Source organism: Leptopilina heterotoma, unplaced genomic scaffold (assembly GCF_015476425.1).
Source record: "Leptopilina heterotoma isolate Lh14 unplaced genomic scaffold, ASM1547642v1 Lhet_103, whole genome shotgun sequence".
Classification (NCBI taxonomy): domain Eukaryota; kingdom Metazoa; phylum Arthropoda; class Insecta; order Hymenoptera; family Figitidae; genus Leptopilina; species Leptopilina heterotoma.
In genome coordinates, this window is record NW_025110818.1 from 819589 (window position 1) to 834358 (window position 14770).

The 14770-nt window shown below is 26.5% G+C and overlaps 1 protein-coding gene across 5 annotated transcripts in view; it reads left to right on the forward strand.

Moving 5' to 3' along the window:
- LOC122501066 (fork head domain transcription factor slp1-like) overlaps positions 1 to 14244 on the forward strand; it is a 39786-nt gene extending 25542 nt beyond the window's left edge. Inside the window, exons 4-9 of one of the 5 annotated variants that reach the window (XM_043610321.1) lie at positions 7986 to 8711; positions 11808 to 12012; positions 12218 to 12260; positions 13033 to 13111; positions 13182 to 13352; positions 13827 to 14241. In XM_043610321.1, coding sequence (XP_043466256.1) covers positions 7986 to 8711; positions 11808 to 12012; positions 12218 to 12260; positions 13033 to 13111; positions 13182 to 13352; positions 13827 to 13954 — 1352 coding nt within the window. In that variant the 3' untranslated portion in view covers positions 13955 to 14241. Of the gene's footprint in view, positions 1 to 7985; positions 8712 to 11807; positions 12013 to 12217; positions 12261 to 13032; positions 13112 to 13181; positions 13353 to 13826 lie in introns of all 5 variants that reach the window. The other 4 variants (XM_043610329.1, XM_043610339.1, XM_043610315.1 and 1 more) reach the window with 4 other exon arrangements.
- Positions 14245 to 14770: the final 526 nt, after the last annotated feature.

A 14770-nucleotide genomic window follows, 5' to 3' on the forward strand; every position in this document is an offset into this window, starting at 1 on the left:
ACTGAAAATTAGTTGCCCACTTCACGAATTTTGACCCATAAGCAATATAGCGTGAATTTTAAAAAATAATTGAATTTTGAAATTAATTTTTTTGAAAAAGTTGAATTGAATTTTTTAAATATTTTAAGTTTTTATTTTCTAATATTTATTTAATTGAAGAATCTACGAATAATTAAAATTTCGTAAAATTGAATATTGTAAACAAATGGAATTGAAAATTGTCAAAGAACTTTTTCGAAAATTATTTAAAATAATCGATTTAATTGTTATGAAAAATTTAATTTATAGCTTTTTAAGTAAAATATTCTCTTATTTGACTCGGTCTTTATATTTTTGTCATTGTTCCGTAAATGGTCTGTAATTTTTGATTTTTTGTCCGTAAAATCCGAATTTTTAAATACTTTCACTGATTCGAGCCCTGGTACCAGCATTGATTTTAAGTTGTGATCGTTTTTATTATTACTTGCTATGTAATTAATGATTTCATTAAATGTTGGCTTCGATAATTTTTGTAGCTTCAATAATTATGCTACAATTATTGTTTTCTACGGAATAATTATTACCGAAGTATTATTTTCTACGGAATAATTATTACCTAAGTACTATTCTCCACGGAATAATTATTGTATTATATTTTATGGCAAATAATACAAAATAGAATAAGCAAAAAAATAAAAAAAGTTTTCGTCATTTGCATATATTAGTGAAACTCCCCTAAAAGAAAAAAAACAGCATTAATCTCTAGAGCATCATTTTAATTAAGAAGCAACACTTTCCTTCCTTATAATGATTCGGTCAAAATTAGGACAATGCACACGTGCAGCAAAAGGGGTTTTATGTATATATAGTGTTACATTGAGCTTATCAAAATAAAAGCATATCGAATTAAAGGGTGTTTAATAAACTTGCCTTGTATACTATAAGGCACTGAAAATGATACAATTATCCCTCCAATCAGTCTAAATATCAGTTGACCTACACGTGTTTCGAAATTACGCTCAATAAAACAATTTCATTTCTGAATTTAATACACCAATTTCTTTTTCTTTCTAGTGTCGGAAAATTAAATGTTCCGCAAGTGAATAAACTAATAATGTAATAATAATTAATAACTAATTTCGTATACAATATTAGATAATCAAATTTTTTTGCCTTAAAATGTAATTGATCAAAAGGGTTATTAGTTTATTTTGCGGAAAAATCCGAATACAGAAGTTTCCGATTTTTCGAAGTTGGAAATAAAAATTACGGCATTTAGTGGAAACTTTTTTTAGAAATTTAATTCCTTTGGGGCATGTATGAATTTTTGAGTTATAAACATGTATATTTTGCCAGAAGAAGAATTGCAACGTGCGGGTAATATGACGATAATGAGTGATCTTAGCTTTAGGGCAAAGGGTTATCTTTTGAATGATAGCTCATCACATCCACGGAACCAATTGGCATTACTATATATAGTTATATCTAACGACCTATCGACGAAGGAAGGAAAAAAAAGAAAAACTACATATTTGATTATTGTCATCCAAAAAAGCGAATTTTTCATTTCTTTAATTTCTTTCTTTTGTAAAATATTTACGAAATATTTTTAGTATTTTAGTACACCTTTACTAGTTTGGTATTTACTCTTTCATTACGACAGTAAAGTAGTGAGTACTTTACTAGTTTGCTGCTTCTTTATTAGTAGTAAAGTATTTGAACTACAAGAAACAAATCATTCCATATGGTAACTACAATTATTCTCATCCATCATTAATTTCGTATTATTCAGTAAACATATCCGTTCGGGCAAAGATCAGGGAATTCCCGCTCTAAGTATACTACAAAGATGAAAAATCCGATAAATTTTCAAACGTCAGATTAAAATTTTAATGATCGAGCAAATCTTTCCAAATCCATTTGCTTTTTGTTTCTCTATTTTTTACACTTGTTTTTTGTTATTGTCAATCATTACAGCAATAATTATTTGTACTTTACAAACGGAATTATAATTTAGGAAACAATTGTCTAAATGTAAAGAACTCCAGAAAAAGTATACGGAGATGGAGAACAATACTAGAGTTTACAGTGATTAGAATTAAATAATTGGAAATAAAAACGAAAGAAAGAAAAAGAATGACAAATATCTCGTCATTTGTGTGTACATATATTATTATTGATTGTGTATAAATATTCGCGAATAGAACAATCTTACGCATACGTAATGTACATTATGATAAAACGCGATTCTTCTTATCTCGCGTAACTGACTGCCCCTAAACTGTGTTGCCCTTGTTTACTACGCGCATCTATAAATACGTTTGTAAATGCAAAGATTACAACGACGACCTGATTTCAAAATAAATAAACAAGGTCACGGATACGCATGATTGATTCGACGTCGCCACTTTTTTGAATGATGCATTTATATGTGTATCATCATGTAAATACATTTAAATTATTCTATTTCAAAGTTTCTAATTTCAAAAGCAGAAGAATATGTGCGTTTTTCAAAAATTAATTTTTAAATCAGTTCTTCGTCTTCTTTCTTTGACAGATCTGGGAAAATATTTTGTCATACTCGAAATCATTTATCTTTTTTTCTTTTTTGAAGTTGGGTCAGGACTTTTAGTGATTCGGGTTTCGATTGTTTTTAGGTTCGGGTCTAAATTTTGGTGGAGCACTATGCAAATCAGTTATTTTACAGTTCGAACCAACGAACAGTTTAGAAATAGTAGCAAAAAAGACCGAAATATTTGGGCTATGTGTCAATTTTACTGTTTGGCTCGAGGTCCGATTGTCCTATAGGTTCGGGTCTAAATTTTGGTGGAGCACTTTACAAATCAGTTACTTTACAGTTCAAACCGACGAACAGGGCACAAATAGTACCAAAAAATGCCGAAATAGTTAGGCTACGAGTCACTTTTATCCTTTCAGTTTGGATCTATCTTGTATTATCCGATCGGGTACCAATTGTTCCAGTTTCGGGTTCAATTATCAATGGAGCATTGTAAAAATCAGTGAATTAGTGATTAGGACAAGCAGTAAAAGCGTTAATAGTAGTTAAATTGATCGAACTAGTTAGGCTCCCAGTCACTTTTATCCTTTCAGTTTGGATCTATGTTGTATTATCCGATCGGGTACCAATTGTTCCAATTTCGGGTCTAAATAAAGTTTTTTACTAGAAACTTATTATTAAGAAAGAACATTAGAAGTTTATGAATACTATAATTAGAGAACTAGAATAATGTTAATTACCAAAATTCTAGTTCTCTAATTATAATCAAAATAGCAAAATAAAGAAAAGTATATTAACGTCAGTCTTTTTTTTAATGCATTGTCAAAAATAAATATTTGAGAATCATTATTACTAAGAAATTCTCCATCTCTCTCTTTCTTGATTCGCAAACGAGAATATTTTCAGTTTTGTTATACGTATTCGTTTTGGCATTGCATAAATGGAAAGCTCCTCGAGAATAAAATTAGGGTATTTAGTGTGCGGGTGAGTTACGGCCGTTAATCCGCGGAGAACTGCGGGCTTTAGTTTTCAGACTGATATATTGCTATCAACTAAACGACAACGCTTACAGGATCATCATATGAGAACTAAAACTCTAAATTCACCAAACAATTTTTGACAATAAAAATATAAATTATGTTCTCTGTTATTTATAAAAGAACCAGAGAAGATTACGTAAATAATTTCAATGATAGTTTTAACAGTTTTCTAATGAGTACATTCTGTACCAAAGATAGTACTAAAAAACAATGAGTCGGATAGATTCCTCTAGTATTAGGTGAAATAAAATTTATACCATCCGTAGAAAAAAAGGACAAGAAAAATTCCTTCATCTTCACAATATAAGCTTCTCGCACGCGAAGATGTTGGGTATTATAATAATCACGATAACGAAAAATTATCAATGTGCGACATGAGTATCAAGTTTCTCCATCACTTGAAAATGACGATGGCAATTATATGACTCATATTTTATTCTTCTTGGTTTCTTTTCTTCTCTTTTTCTTTCTTCCCCCGTCGTCACCTTTCCTCTCCTATTTAGCTCTTTTTACCGACTCTCTTTCCTGATTACATTCTTTCTTGAAGCTCTTTTCCTCTCCCTCTTCGAAGACGCATTTTGTGCTCGCGATTAGAGGATTAATATCGTGTGTGCTCGCAACTTGACACTCGACTCGAAAAAACTCTCTTATCTATATAACTTTAACTGACTCCTTCGGTTAATTATTCAAAGCGACAGAAATTATACGAGTAACGAAAGTCGAGAGAATTGGTCACGCATTTTATGAGGCAAAACACTCACTAACACATGATAATAGTCAAATTATATAATATATTGGACGAAAGAATAAAAATAAAAAACAAAAATACCCAACGAATTCTTAGGATTGGTCCAGGAAACTCTTTGTAGTATGATGAAAATTGATCTGCGAGCGTCTGACGTTTAAAGTCGTAAACATAAATATATTTTTATTACTCATTGGATTATTGGAAATTAGATAATAGAGAAAATATTCGGTGAATTTTAATATCGAGGTTTTAAATAACTAAATGTAACTACTAACAAATAATTAAAATCGGCACTAATTACAGCATAATTATTGAAGTAATAATTACTACTTCTGTTAATAAATTTAGAGAATAGAAAGAGAGGTGAAACTAAAACTTAAAGAGTATAACTTTGTATTGCATCCGTATGCACCAATGTGCAGTTGGTATAAAGTTAATGTGTCACAATTGTCATATTAAATGTTGTCCATGTTTCTTTTGAATAAAAAGAGATGTTTAAGCAAACATTAGGATTATGATAACACATAGTTTGCAAGCACACCTGACTGCAACCAGAGATTCACATGCCATGCGACACCTCACTAAACAATTTTATCCACATCTGCTTCATACACAATGAACTCAACTTATAGCTTATACAACATCATCTTCATCACAACTTTGACACGTCATTTTGAACGTCATATTTAGTTAAAAACAAAAAATGAAACTGGAACTATTTATAGCATAATCTTTTGTTCTGGTATATATTAATAATTTTCGTACAATCGTTGGTCTGCTGTTAAAAATTCTCGTGGAATCTTTGTTAAATTATTCATCTGGTGCCACTTTTATTCTGCTGTTAATAATTCTTTTCTGTATAAATAATTTCGGCATAATTTTTGATCTGCTGTAAACAATTCGAGTACAACTTTTGTTTTGTTGTAAACAACTATTGCTTTAAATAATTGTAGCACATTTGTTTAGTTGTAAATAATTGTAGCAGAACTTTTGTTCTGCTGTAAATAATTATATTATTTCTGTTGCTCTATAATTATAGTTTTTATTCCAAATTTCTTTTCCATAAATTAATTTCATCGCTCAAAATTATTTTTCCTTTCGATTTTCCTCACCGTGCTGTTGCAGTATTTAATTTCTCAATCGACAATGTCAGCATTAATGAAGAATAACTTTCGTAAGAGTTATGTAATAAGAAAGAAACAAAAAAAGAAAAGAAAAGAAGTCTTCCTCAGATTTGCTGAGAATATCAAAATCAGCAAGGACGAAAACGTGTTGTACTGCATTTATTATTGTGTTAATGTATTGCATCAATGATCAAGAGGAAAAATTTTGTCGCAACTTTTATCTTATTCTTAATACTCATACGGGAAAATAAATTGTGTTTCAATAATGTGACTCCTGTTAATACACTTAATAATACTACCATACATTATGTAATACTTGATGTATATAGATTGTCTACTGTTTAAAATTTCCATGAGACAGATTTTATAATGGAGAAATAATACAATGTAAGCGAATTAATGACGATTGTAGGTGACACACATTAGTCTGATTTCGTGCATAATATTTTTTATTGTTTTTGTGATAATTATGTCATTGGGGTCTTTTATAATGATTTTCTTTTGTGGATTACAAAATGGTGCTTGTAGAATATTGTCCTACAAAAAAAACTTTTGATACAATTATTTACAGCATAAAAAATGTTGTGCTACAATTATTTACAGTATAAAAATCGTTGCGGTACAATTATTTACAGCGTAAAAAATGTTTTGCTACAATTATTTACAGCATAAAAAATGTTGTGCTACAATTATTTACAGCATAAGAAATGTTGTGCTACAATTATTTATGGCAATAGAGAGTTATTTACAGCAGAAGAAAAGTTATTATTATTTACAGAATAAAAATCATGATTTTTTGTCAAAATCAAGATATTTTGAAGAAAAGAAAATTTTCTTTTTGGAATTGTAACAGAATCTACAACCTGCTTTTGTTCTGCTGTAAATAGTTCTAGTACAATAATCTTTAATCGATTCGAAGAAAACATTAACAGGGGATCTTAAAATCAAACTAATGAACTCGGAATATTAAAAATTAAAGTTTATTTCATGTTTAGAGAGTCGATCTATATATAAGTGAAGCGATAACGTACATGATGTCGATCACTTTACCAAGAAAGATTAAATTCACTTTGCCACGTGTATATTGCATAACGTAACTTTTTTTAAAATTAAATATTCATTTAATTTAACAACAAACAACAAATGTTTGTATTAAGTGTATTCACTAATTTTTATATTAATTGTATAAAAATTATAAATAATCAATTAAGTATAAACGCATCTATTTGGTTATAATTCAATCAAAATTTAGGTGTTTTAATCAAAATTGGTTTCTGAGTGTGTTTAAAAATATTATTTTGCCGTTCGCAGTGCGAGCTAATTTCGAAGTTGTTTATAGGAAAAATTTTCGGTTCTCTATGGGTCAATTAGTAGTTTAACAAGATGAATTTAGAAATTAGTTCAATTAGCAGAAGCATCATGTATGTTCCTAGGCAAAAAGCTCTTAATTCGCAAAATTCATACCATCTCTTAATAGTCACGTGCTCCCTAATCGGCTATCAGATTCTGCAATACACACATGTGTAAGCATCATGCAGAGAGTATTCAAGTTTCTCAATATGATATAATAAAACGAATGCAGATTTATATCTCTATATTCTGTCTGAAAAATTATTCGGATGAAACACTATACACAAGAATAGAACGAATCCGAGTTTTATTAATTGAAATATTGTTTTTGCTGCAGTAAAATCACCAAAGTTGCAAAGAAATTTCAACTTCCATTTATACAGTAGTAATTTATAGTATAATTTATACAACTTTAGAAAATTTAAAAATTATCAATTTTATAAATAATTTTGTAAAGTGTATTTTTTTCTGGTATTTGGAGAATACCAAATTTGAAATGCAATCTTCATTAGTGCGTATCAAATATGGAATCATAGTTATAATCATAAAGCATTTAAATAGGTCGAAGATCATAACCGAGCGGAAAATCATATCCATTGCAGCAGAATTCTTGAAACACTGCTTTGAGTTCCACGAGGAAACGTGCGGTATTCAATGCCGATAAGCGAAATACAATACAGTGAGTGACATCACTTGAGGAATTACTAAGTCTCCATTATAAGCTACTTTTCGAGATCGTTGCGAGAGCTTTAAATTTAAAGAAATTTAATACACTCAGGAGGCAATGTGTTCGAAACATCGGAAACTTTTATTGAATCAACGAAAATTTCAGTTAACAAAAAATTCGGCTTTTCGAATGTTTGATAATTATTAATAATTTTAGATTTTTTACCAAAGGGTGGAGACTATTGAAAAAGTAAAGTGTTTTTAAAGAGCCCAAAAATAATGAAGCTAAATGCCATAAAAGAGAAGGAAAAATGTTGAATTTTAAGAAATTATCGTTTGTTTCTATCATTAGATATTAATTTATTGTTAAATATGTCAGTTACCATATTTTTGTCTTAAGAAAGGCGAAATAAAATTAGTTAAAAGTCTGGCAAAAAATCAGGGAATTATTTTCTCAATCCTTGTTAGACACCCTGAATTTAATAATGATTTTTAAAAATAAATAAATAAAATTAGTCCACAAAAGAACTAATTCAACCATTAAATTGCAATTGTTTCAGTGAACAACTTCGTTCTGGAACTACAGTCAAACAATTGTATGAATACAACAATAAAAAGTCCAGATTCTCCAATTGGAAGTCTATCAAAATCGTCACTAAATTCCCATCACATTCATCAGGCAAATCACAATAGTCACAATCACAATAATTTAATGAGTTCTTCGACAAAATCTCTCGATTCATCGATTGGAAATTTGACGAAATCTTTGAATACCCAGCAACAACAACAACACTCGACAATTATTCATCAGAATAATCACAGTCATAGTAATGCATCGTCAACTGAATTATCAGTTCTCTCGTCGAACTCAAGTCACTCGAGTAGTCATCATAGTAAATTGAAGGAAAAAGACATAAGTTTAGCGAGTGGCAATGGGAATAATAGTCAATCGTTATCGAGTGCTGCATCGACGATACAGACAAACGACACGGACTCGAGTGTTTCGGGTTCGAACTCAACGGCATCGGCGACATCATCATCTTCGACGACGACCAAACCGCCATACAGTTATGTGGCGTTGATTGCAATGGCCATTAAGAGCAGTCCCCATCAACGGGCGACTTTGAGTGAAATTTATTCGTATATTACGACGAATTTCCCTTATTACATGAATAATAAGAAGGGATGGCAGAATTCGATTAGACATAATTTGTCGTTGAATGAGTGTTTTGTTAAGGTGCCGAGGGAAGGTGGTGCTGAGAGAAAGGGCAATTTTTGGACACTTGGTATGTAGTTTCTAGATTTTTATTTGTTATTTTTTCTTCATTTATAACTATAGCAAATGTTACGCACACTAGCACGCGGAACGTGATATTAAAATTTATTATTTTTATACAAATTACAAAATTTTTTATTTTTAAATCATTTCATAATTAAAAATTAAAAAATTCACTTATTAAGTACATAATTAATAATTATTCTTCTAAAAAATCATTCTTCTGAAAAATTGAATTATTTTTATAAATAATAACATTCTTCTAAAGAATTCCATTATTTTTATATAAGTAGTAAAATTTTTTGTAAAAATTCAATTATTTTCAACAAAATTTTAATAAAATTTCACGAGAGTATTCAATTATTTTTAAAATTTTAATAAATCCTTCGAAATAATTCAATTATTTTTTCGTAATAGTAAAATCCTTGCAAAAAATCAATTATTTTCAACAAAATTTCACGTATGAATTAATTTTTTTTTATTTAATTCGTTATAATATTTTTCAAAAGAATTCAATTATTTTCTAAAATTGTAATAAATCCTTCGAAGCAATTCAATTATTTTCTACAAAATTTTAATAAAATTTCACGAAAGAATTAAATTATTTTCTACAAACTTTAATAAAATTTCGCGAAAGAATTCAATTATTTTCTAAAATTTTAATAAATCCAACGAAGCAATTCAATTATTTTTATAAGTTTAGGAAAATTCATCGCAGGAATTAAAGGAATTCAATTATTTTCAACACAATTTTGATAAACTTCAAAAATCAAATATTCATTTATAATTATTAATAGAGACACGATTCTTTTAAAAAATGGAAAAAAAATTCTTTGTTTAATTCAATTATTTTCAAAATTTTCAATTAAAATTATTCAAAAAAGTACAATATTTTCAAAAAAAAAAACTTAAAGAAATTGTTCAAAGCAATTTAATTATTTACAAAAAATTCTAATAAAATTATTTAAAAGAGTTTAATTTTCTATCAATAATTTTAATAAAATTTTAATGGTAACAAAATTAATTACAATTATTAACAAAATCGATTATATTTAATAAATTAAAGAAATTTTTTTAAAGAATTTTTTTAAATTTCATAGAAATAATGTAGTTTTATTTGAATAATTTTAATTAAAAATGTTAAAAATAATTGAAATTTAGAAAAAAATAAATTTATCAAAAACTTTTTAGAATAATTACATTATTTAGACAAATTTTATTACAAATTTATAAAAATAATTGAATTCTTGCGAAGAATTTTACAATTTATAAAAATAATTCAATTGTTTCGAAGAATTTTACCAGAATTTTTGAAAATAATTAAATGTGTTTGAAAGAATTTTATTAAAAAATTTGTATTCAATTGAAAAATTTTATTAAAATGTTTAAAAATAATTAATTTTTCTTAGGAATTTTTTTGAAAACTGTAAAAAAATGAATTGAATTAAATTAATATTTTTAAAAATAATTGTATTCTTTCGAGAAATGTTATTAAAATTGTATTAAAAATAATTGCATTCCTCCGAAGATTTCTATTATTTATGTAAATAATTGAATTCCTTTGGATAAATTTTATTATTTATGAATATAATTGAATTTAATTTATATTTTTAAAAATAATTTTATTCTCTCAAGTAATTTTATTAAAAATAATTGAATTCTTCCGAAAAATTTTATTGTTAAGGGGTTAAACCACTCTAGAGCGTCAAAAAGAGGTTCTAATTTCAAAATTTTTTTTAAAGAAAAGTTTAAAAGTAATGAGAAATATGTTTACATATCTCTATCAGGTACACTTTAAAGAGAAAAAAATATACTTTATAAATTTTTTTTGTTTAAAAACTGCAGATGTACATGTACGTGATGGAAACTCTTTGTAAAAAGAAATCCTTCGCGGCCGGAAAGGTTTTTGGTACAATTTTGATCCTAGAACAAAAAACAAATTTTTTTCTATTTTTACATCTCAATAGCTAGAGAAAGACGTAGGGGATTTTTTTTATGTTTCATATTTTTTTAGTTATAAACAATTTAGTGCCTATTTTTTCAGTCAAAAACTCAGTTTTTCCATAAAATGTTCACCATTTTTGCAAAAATCGATTTAAAAAAAATCCCCTACGTCTTTCTCTAGCTTTTGAGATGTAAAAATAGAAAAAAATTTGTTTTCTGTTCTAGGATGAAAATTATACCAAAAACCTTTCCGGCCGCGAATGAATTCTTTTTACAAAGGGTTTCCATCACGTGCATGTACATCTGCTGTTTTTAAACAAAAAAAAATTTATAAAGTATTTTTTTTTCTCTTTAAAGTGTACCTAATAGAGATATGTAAACATATTTTTCATTACTTTTAAACTTTTCTTTAAAAAAAATGTTGAAATTAGAAGCTCTTTTTGACGCTCTAGAGTGGTTTAACCCCTTAATGAAAATAATTGAATTCCTTCGAGGAATTTTATTATTTATGAAAATAATTGAATTTAATTAATATTTTTAAAAATAATTTTATTCTTTCAAAAAATTTCTATAAAAATTGTATAAAAAATAATTGGATTCTTCCGAGAAATTTTATTATTATTAATAAAAATAATTGAACATTCTGGGATTTGAACTTTTGAGGTTTTAATTTTCGAGGAGTTGAACTTTCGAGGTTTTAAATATTCGGAGAGTCGAGCATTTAAATTTTCGATTTTTATAATTAATTTAATAATATAAATTTAAATGAATAAAGTTTATGTATATTGGTAATTGAATTTAAATTTTAAAATCAATTTAAATAATTAATTAAATAATTAATGAACAACAGAAAATTTTTTTGTCTGACTAAAGACGACTTATACTACTTAATATGAAGTTATAGCAAAAAATTAAAAATTGTTCCGTCTGACAAAATTTGTATTTTTTCACTTGACACACTATTAATATTTGAAATTTTTATGTCTGACTGTAACTGATTTTTACTACTCATATAAATACTGTTTTTTGTTAGAATAAAAATGTTAGAAAAGAAGTTTACTAAATTCTAGATTGAAATGCACTTTTACTACTTGTTAATAATTAATATTTAATATTATTAAATATTTATTTATATTTGTTGTTTTTTTCTTTTTTTTTGCAGATCCTTCGTGTGAAGACATGTTCGAACATGGGAATTATCGTAGACGAAGGCGCATGAAGCGACCGTATAGAAATACTTCATATCATCCAAAGAGTTTGTTTAGTGATCCTTATTCGACGAGTCATGTTCATTTGAGTGCAACTAGAAATCTTTTCGCCCATTCACCACCCTCTTATGCCCCTCCATATCCTCGCTATGACACCAGGTATTTATAATTTATTAATTTATTATTCATTGATTTATAATAATATTATTAGTTCAGAGACAATAAAATTTATTGAAATTATTTATTATAATTTAATTGTAATTAATAGGTGTATAGAATTAATCGAAATTTATCTACTTAAATAATTATTTTTCGCAATAATTGCAAAAAAAAAATTTGTTTTTCTTATTCTTTTTGTTTTCAGCTCCTGGCAACCGCAATTTTCCAGCTATTCACATTGTCAAGCGGTAAATCGGATTTTTTCTCTTCTCTTATTTTTGTTCTTCTCTCCATTTTCTTTTTTTTTCTTCAAATTTAATTTTTCCTTTTTTTCTTTTCCCATTTGTTTTTTTTTATTTTCAGTATTTTTTTATTCTGTCCTTTTTTCTCTTCTATTTTTTCTTGTTTTTTGTTGTTCCTTTCTTTCTTTATTTATTGGTTTTGCATCTAATTTTTTTTTATTTATTGAGTTCTTTTCTTCTTCTTTTCTCTAAAAATTCAAGTGAGACATATAAAACGTTTTATTCTTTTTTTCACTTCCTTTTTCAATTTTTTTCTTTTCTTTCTTCTTTTTTGAGATTCATAATTCATAGATAATAAAGTACGCTGGAAAAAAAAATTATTTGATTCAAATAACCGACTACTTGACTATTATCAATTTAATGTTTATTTGAATCAAATAATATTTATTGAAGTCAATTAAATGGTTAATTCATATTTGAACCAATAATTTCTCAGTATTTGAAGCAAATATGAATTGAACCATTTAATTGACTCCAATAAATATTATTTGATTCAATTAAATATTTAATTGAATGAAATAATATTTATTGGAGTCAATTAAATGGTATATGCTTCAATTAAATATTTAATTTATAATAGTCAAATAAAAGATTATTTGAATCAAATAAATTTTTCTCCTATATAATAAATAATAAATTTGTACTTGTAAAGATTGTTAATTCATAAATAATAAACAAATATCTAAATAAAAATAATTTTTTTTTTGCTTTGTTACAGCTGCAGCAACAATTGCAGCCAATGCAGTCAATGCAGATTCCATCGATGAATGGCTACGGACAATTGAGTTCATCGTTAGGTGAGTCCTCAACTTCTTTTAATACGACGAACGATATTCGATGATAGAATTATTCGACGTCCAATCAAAGCGTTTCAAGGGAATTACCTCGATGTTCCAGGCAGTGCAACGGGCTCGCCAGTTTCAATGAGTGGAAGTTCATTTGGTAGCAATTTCTCCACGTGCGGAAGAAGGTACGATACGAGTGCCTCCGTCGCCGCCGATTCCATGTCCTCCAGATATCCCTCCTACTGGTCCGAAGGTACATTTATCATTATCAACAATTTTTTACAATAAAATACCATTAATTAAAATATCAGGCTTCGCACTCATCTACTAAAAATTAAAATCTATTATTTACGACTCTTTTTGCAATTTTCTACTATTTGGATACTTTTTTAGATTTATGACACTTTTTCTTTTTTTTTGGAGAAATTTACATCTAAATTTAACTCACTAACAGTTGAAATAAAAAAAAATTCTAAAAGTTGTGATAAAATTCTTTGAAACGATTAATAATAAATATTAATAATTTATTAACTTAAATGAGACTAATCTGAATTTTTTCGTAATTAAAAAAATACATAAATTTTATTATAAAAAATCAAATTAATATGCAGATCTTTAATTATTTGAGTAATATTGATTCAATAAAAAATTTATAATTTTAATATAACGTATAATTAAATTTTTGCATAAAAATTAAATTAAATTTGTACTTTAATTTTGATTACAGTCATAAAAGAAGAACCGGGAAGTACGACAGTATCGCCGAGTGGAATGTCACCGCCGCTTGGTGTTGTATCAAATATGGTAGGATCAGTCTCATCACCATTTGTCGATAGTAACAAACGCTTATACTAATATAAATAGAAGAGAGAATGAGAGGGAGAGAAAGAAAGAAAGAAAGAGAGAAAGAAAAAAAATAATACAGGTACGTCGGAAATATTATCTAATTATTATTATTTAAAATATCATCTTCCAAACTATCACAATTGTTAAAAAGTAAAAAGAAAATCTTATTTTAAGAAAAACGTTTCATTAAAAATTAACTGAGTCTCGAATATTTATTAGCTTGAATTGAAATTTAATTAAATGGAAAAACTAAATTTAAAAATTGGTAAATTCAAATTTTAAAAAATAAATTCAAATTTCGTTCGTAAAAAAGAAGTAGTTTATTATAAGAGTAAATAATTTTGTTTTTATAATAAAATAATTTATTTTTGTAATACTTTACTTATTTTATTTAATAATATTTAATAATATTTTATCAATATAATATTTTATTTTCATAATAAAATAATTTACTCCTATACTAAAATATTTTTTATTGTGAATTAAATTTTCAATTTAGGTCTTCAAATTAATTAAATTTCAATTTGGTTTTTCGAATTAAATAAATTTCTATTTAATTTTACAATTTTACAACTTCTACACAATTCAGATAAATTCTTAATTTTCAAAAGAAAATTTCAATAACAATACAATAGGAATATTTCAATAAATAGATACATTTTTTAGGAATAATTTTCTATTTTGTAAATTAATTACATTTTTAATACAAATATATAAAAAATATTCTTGAAACGAATCTTATTCAGAAAATACAAAAAATGCTTTTTAAAATTTCGCTCTATAATATTTTCAACGAAAAAATAGCATAAAGGAAAAAAAAATTAA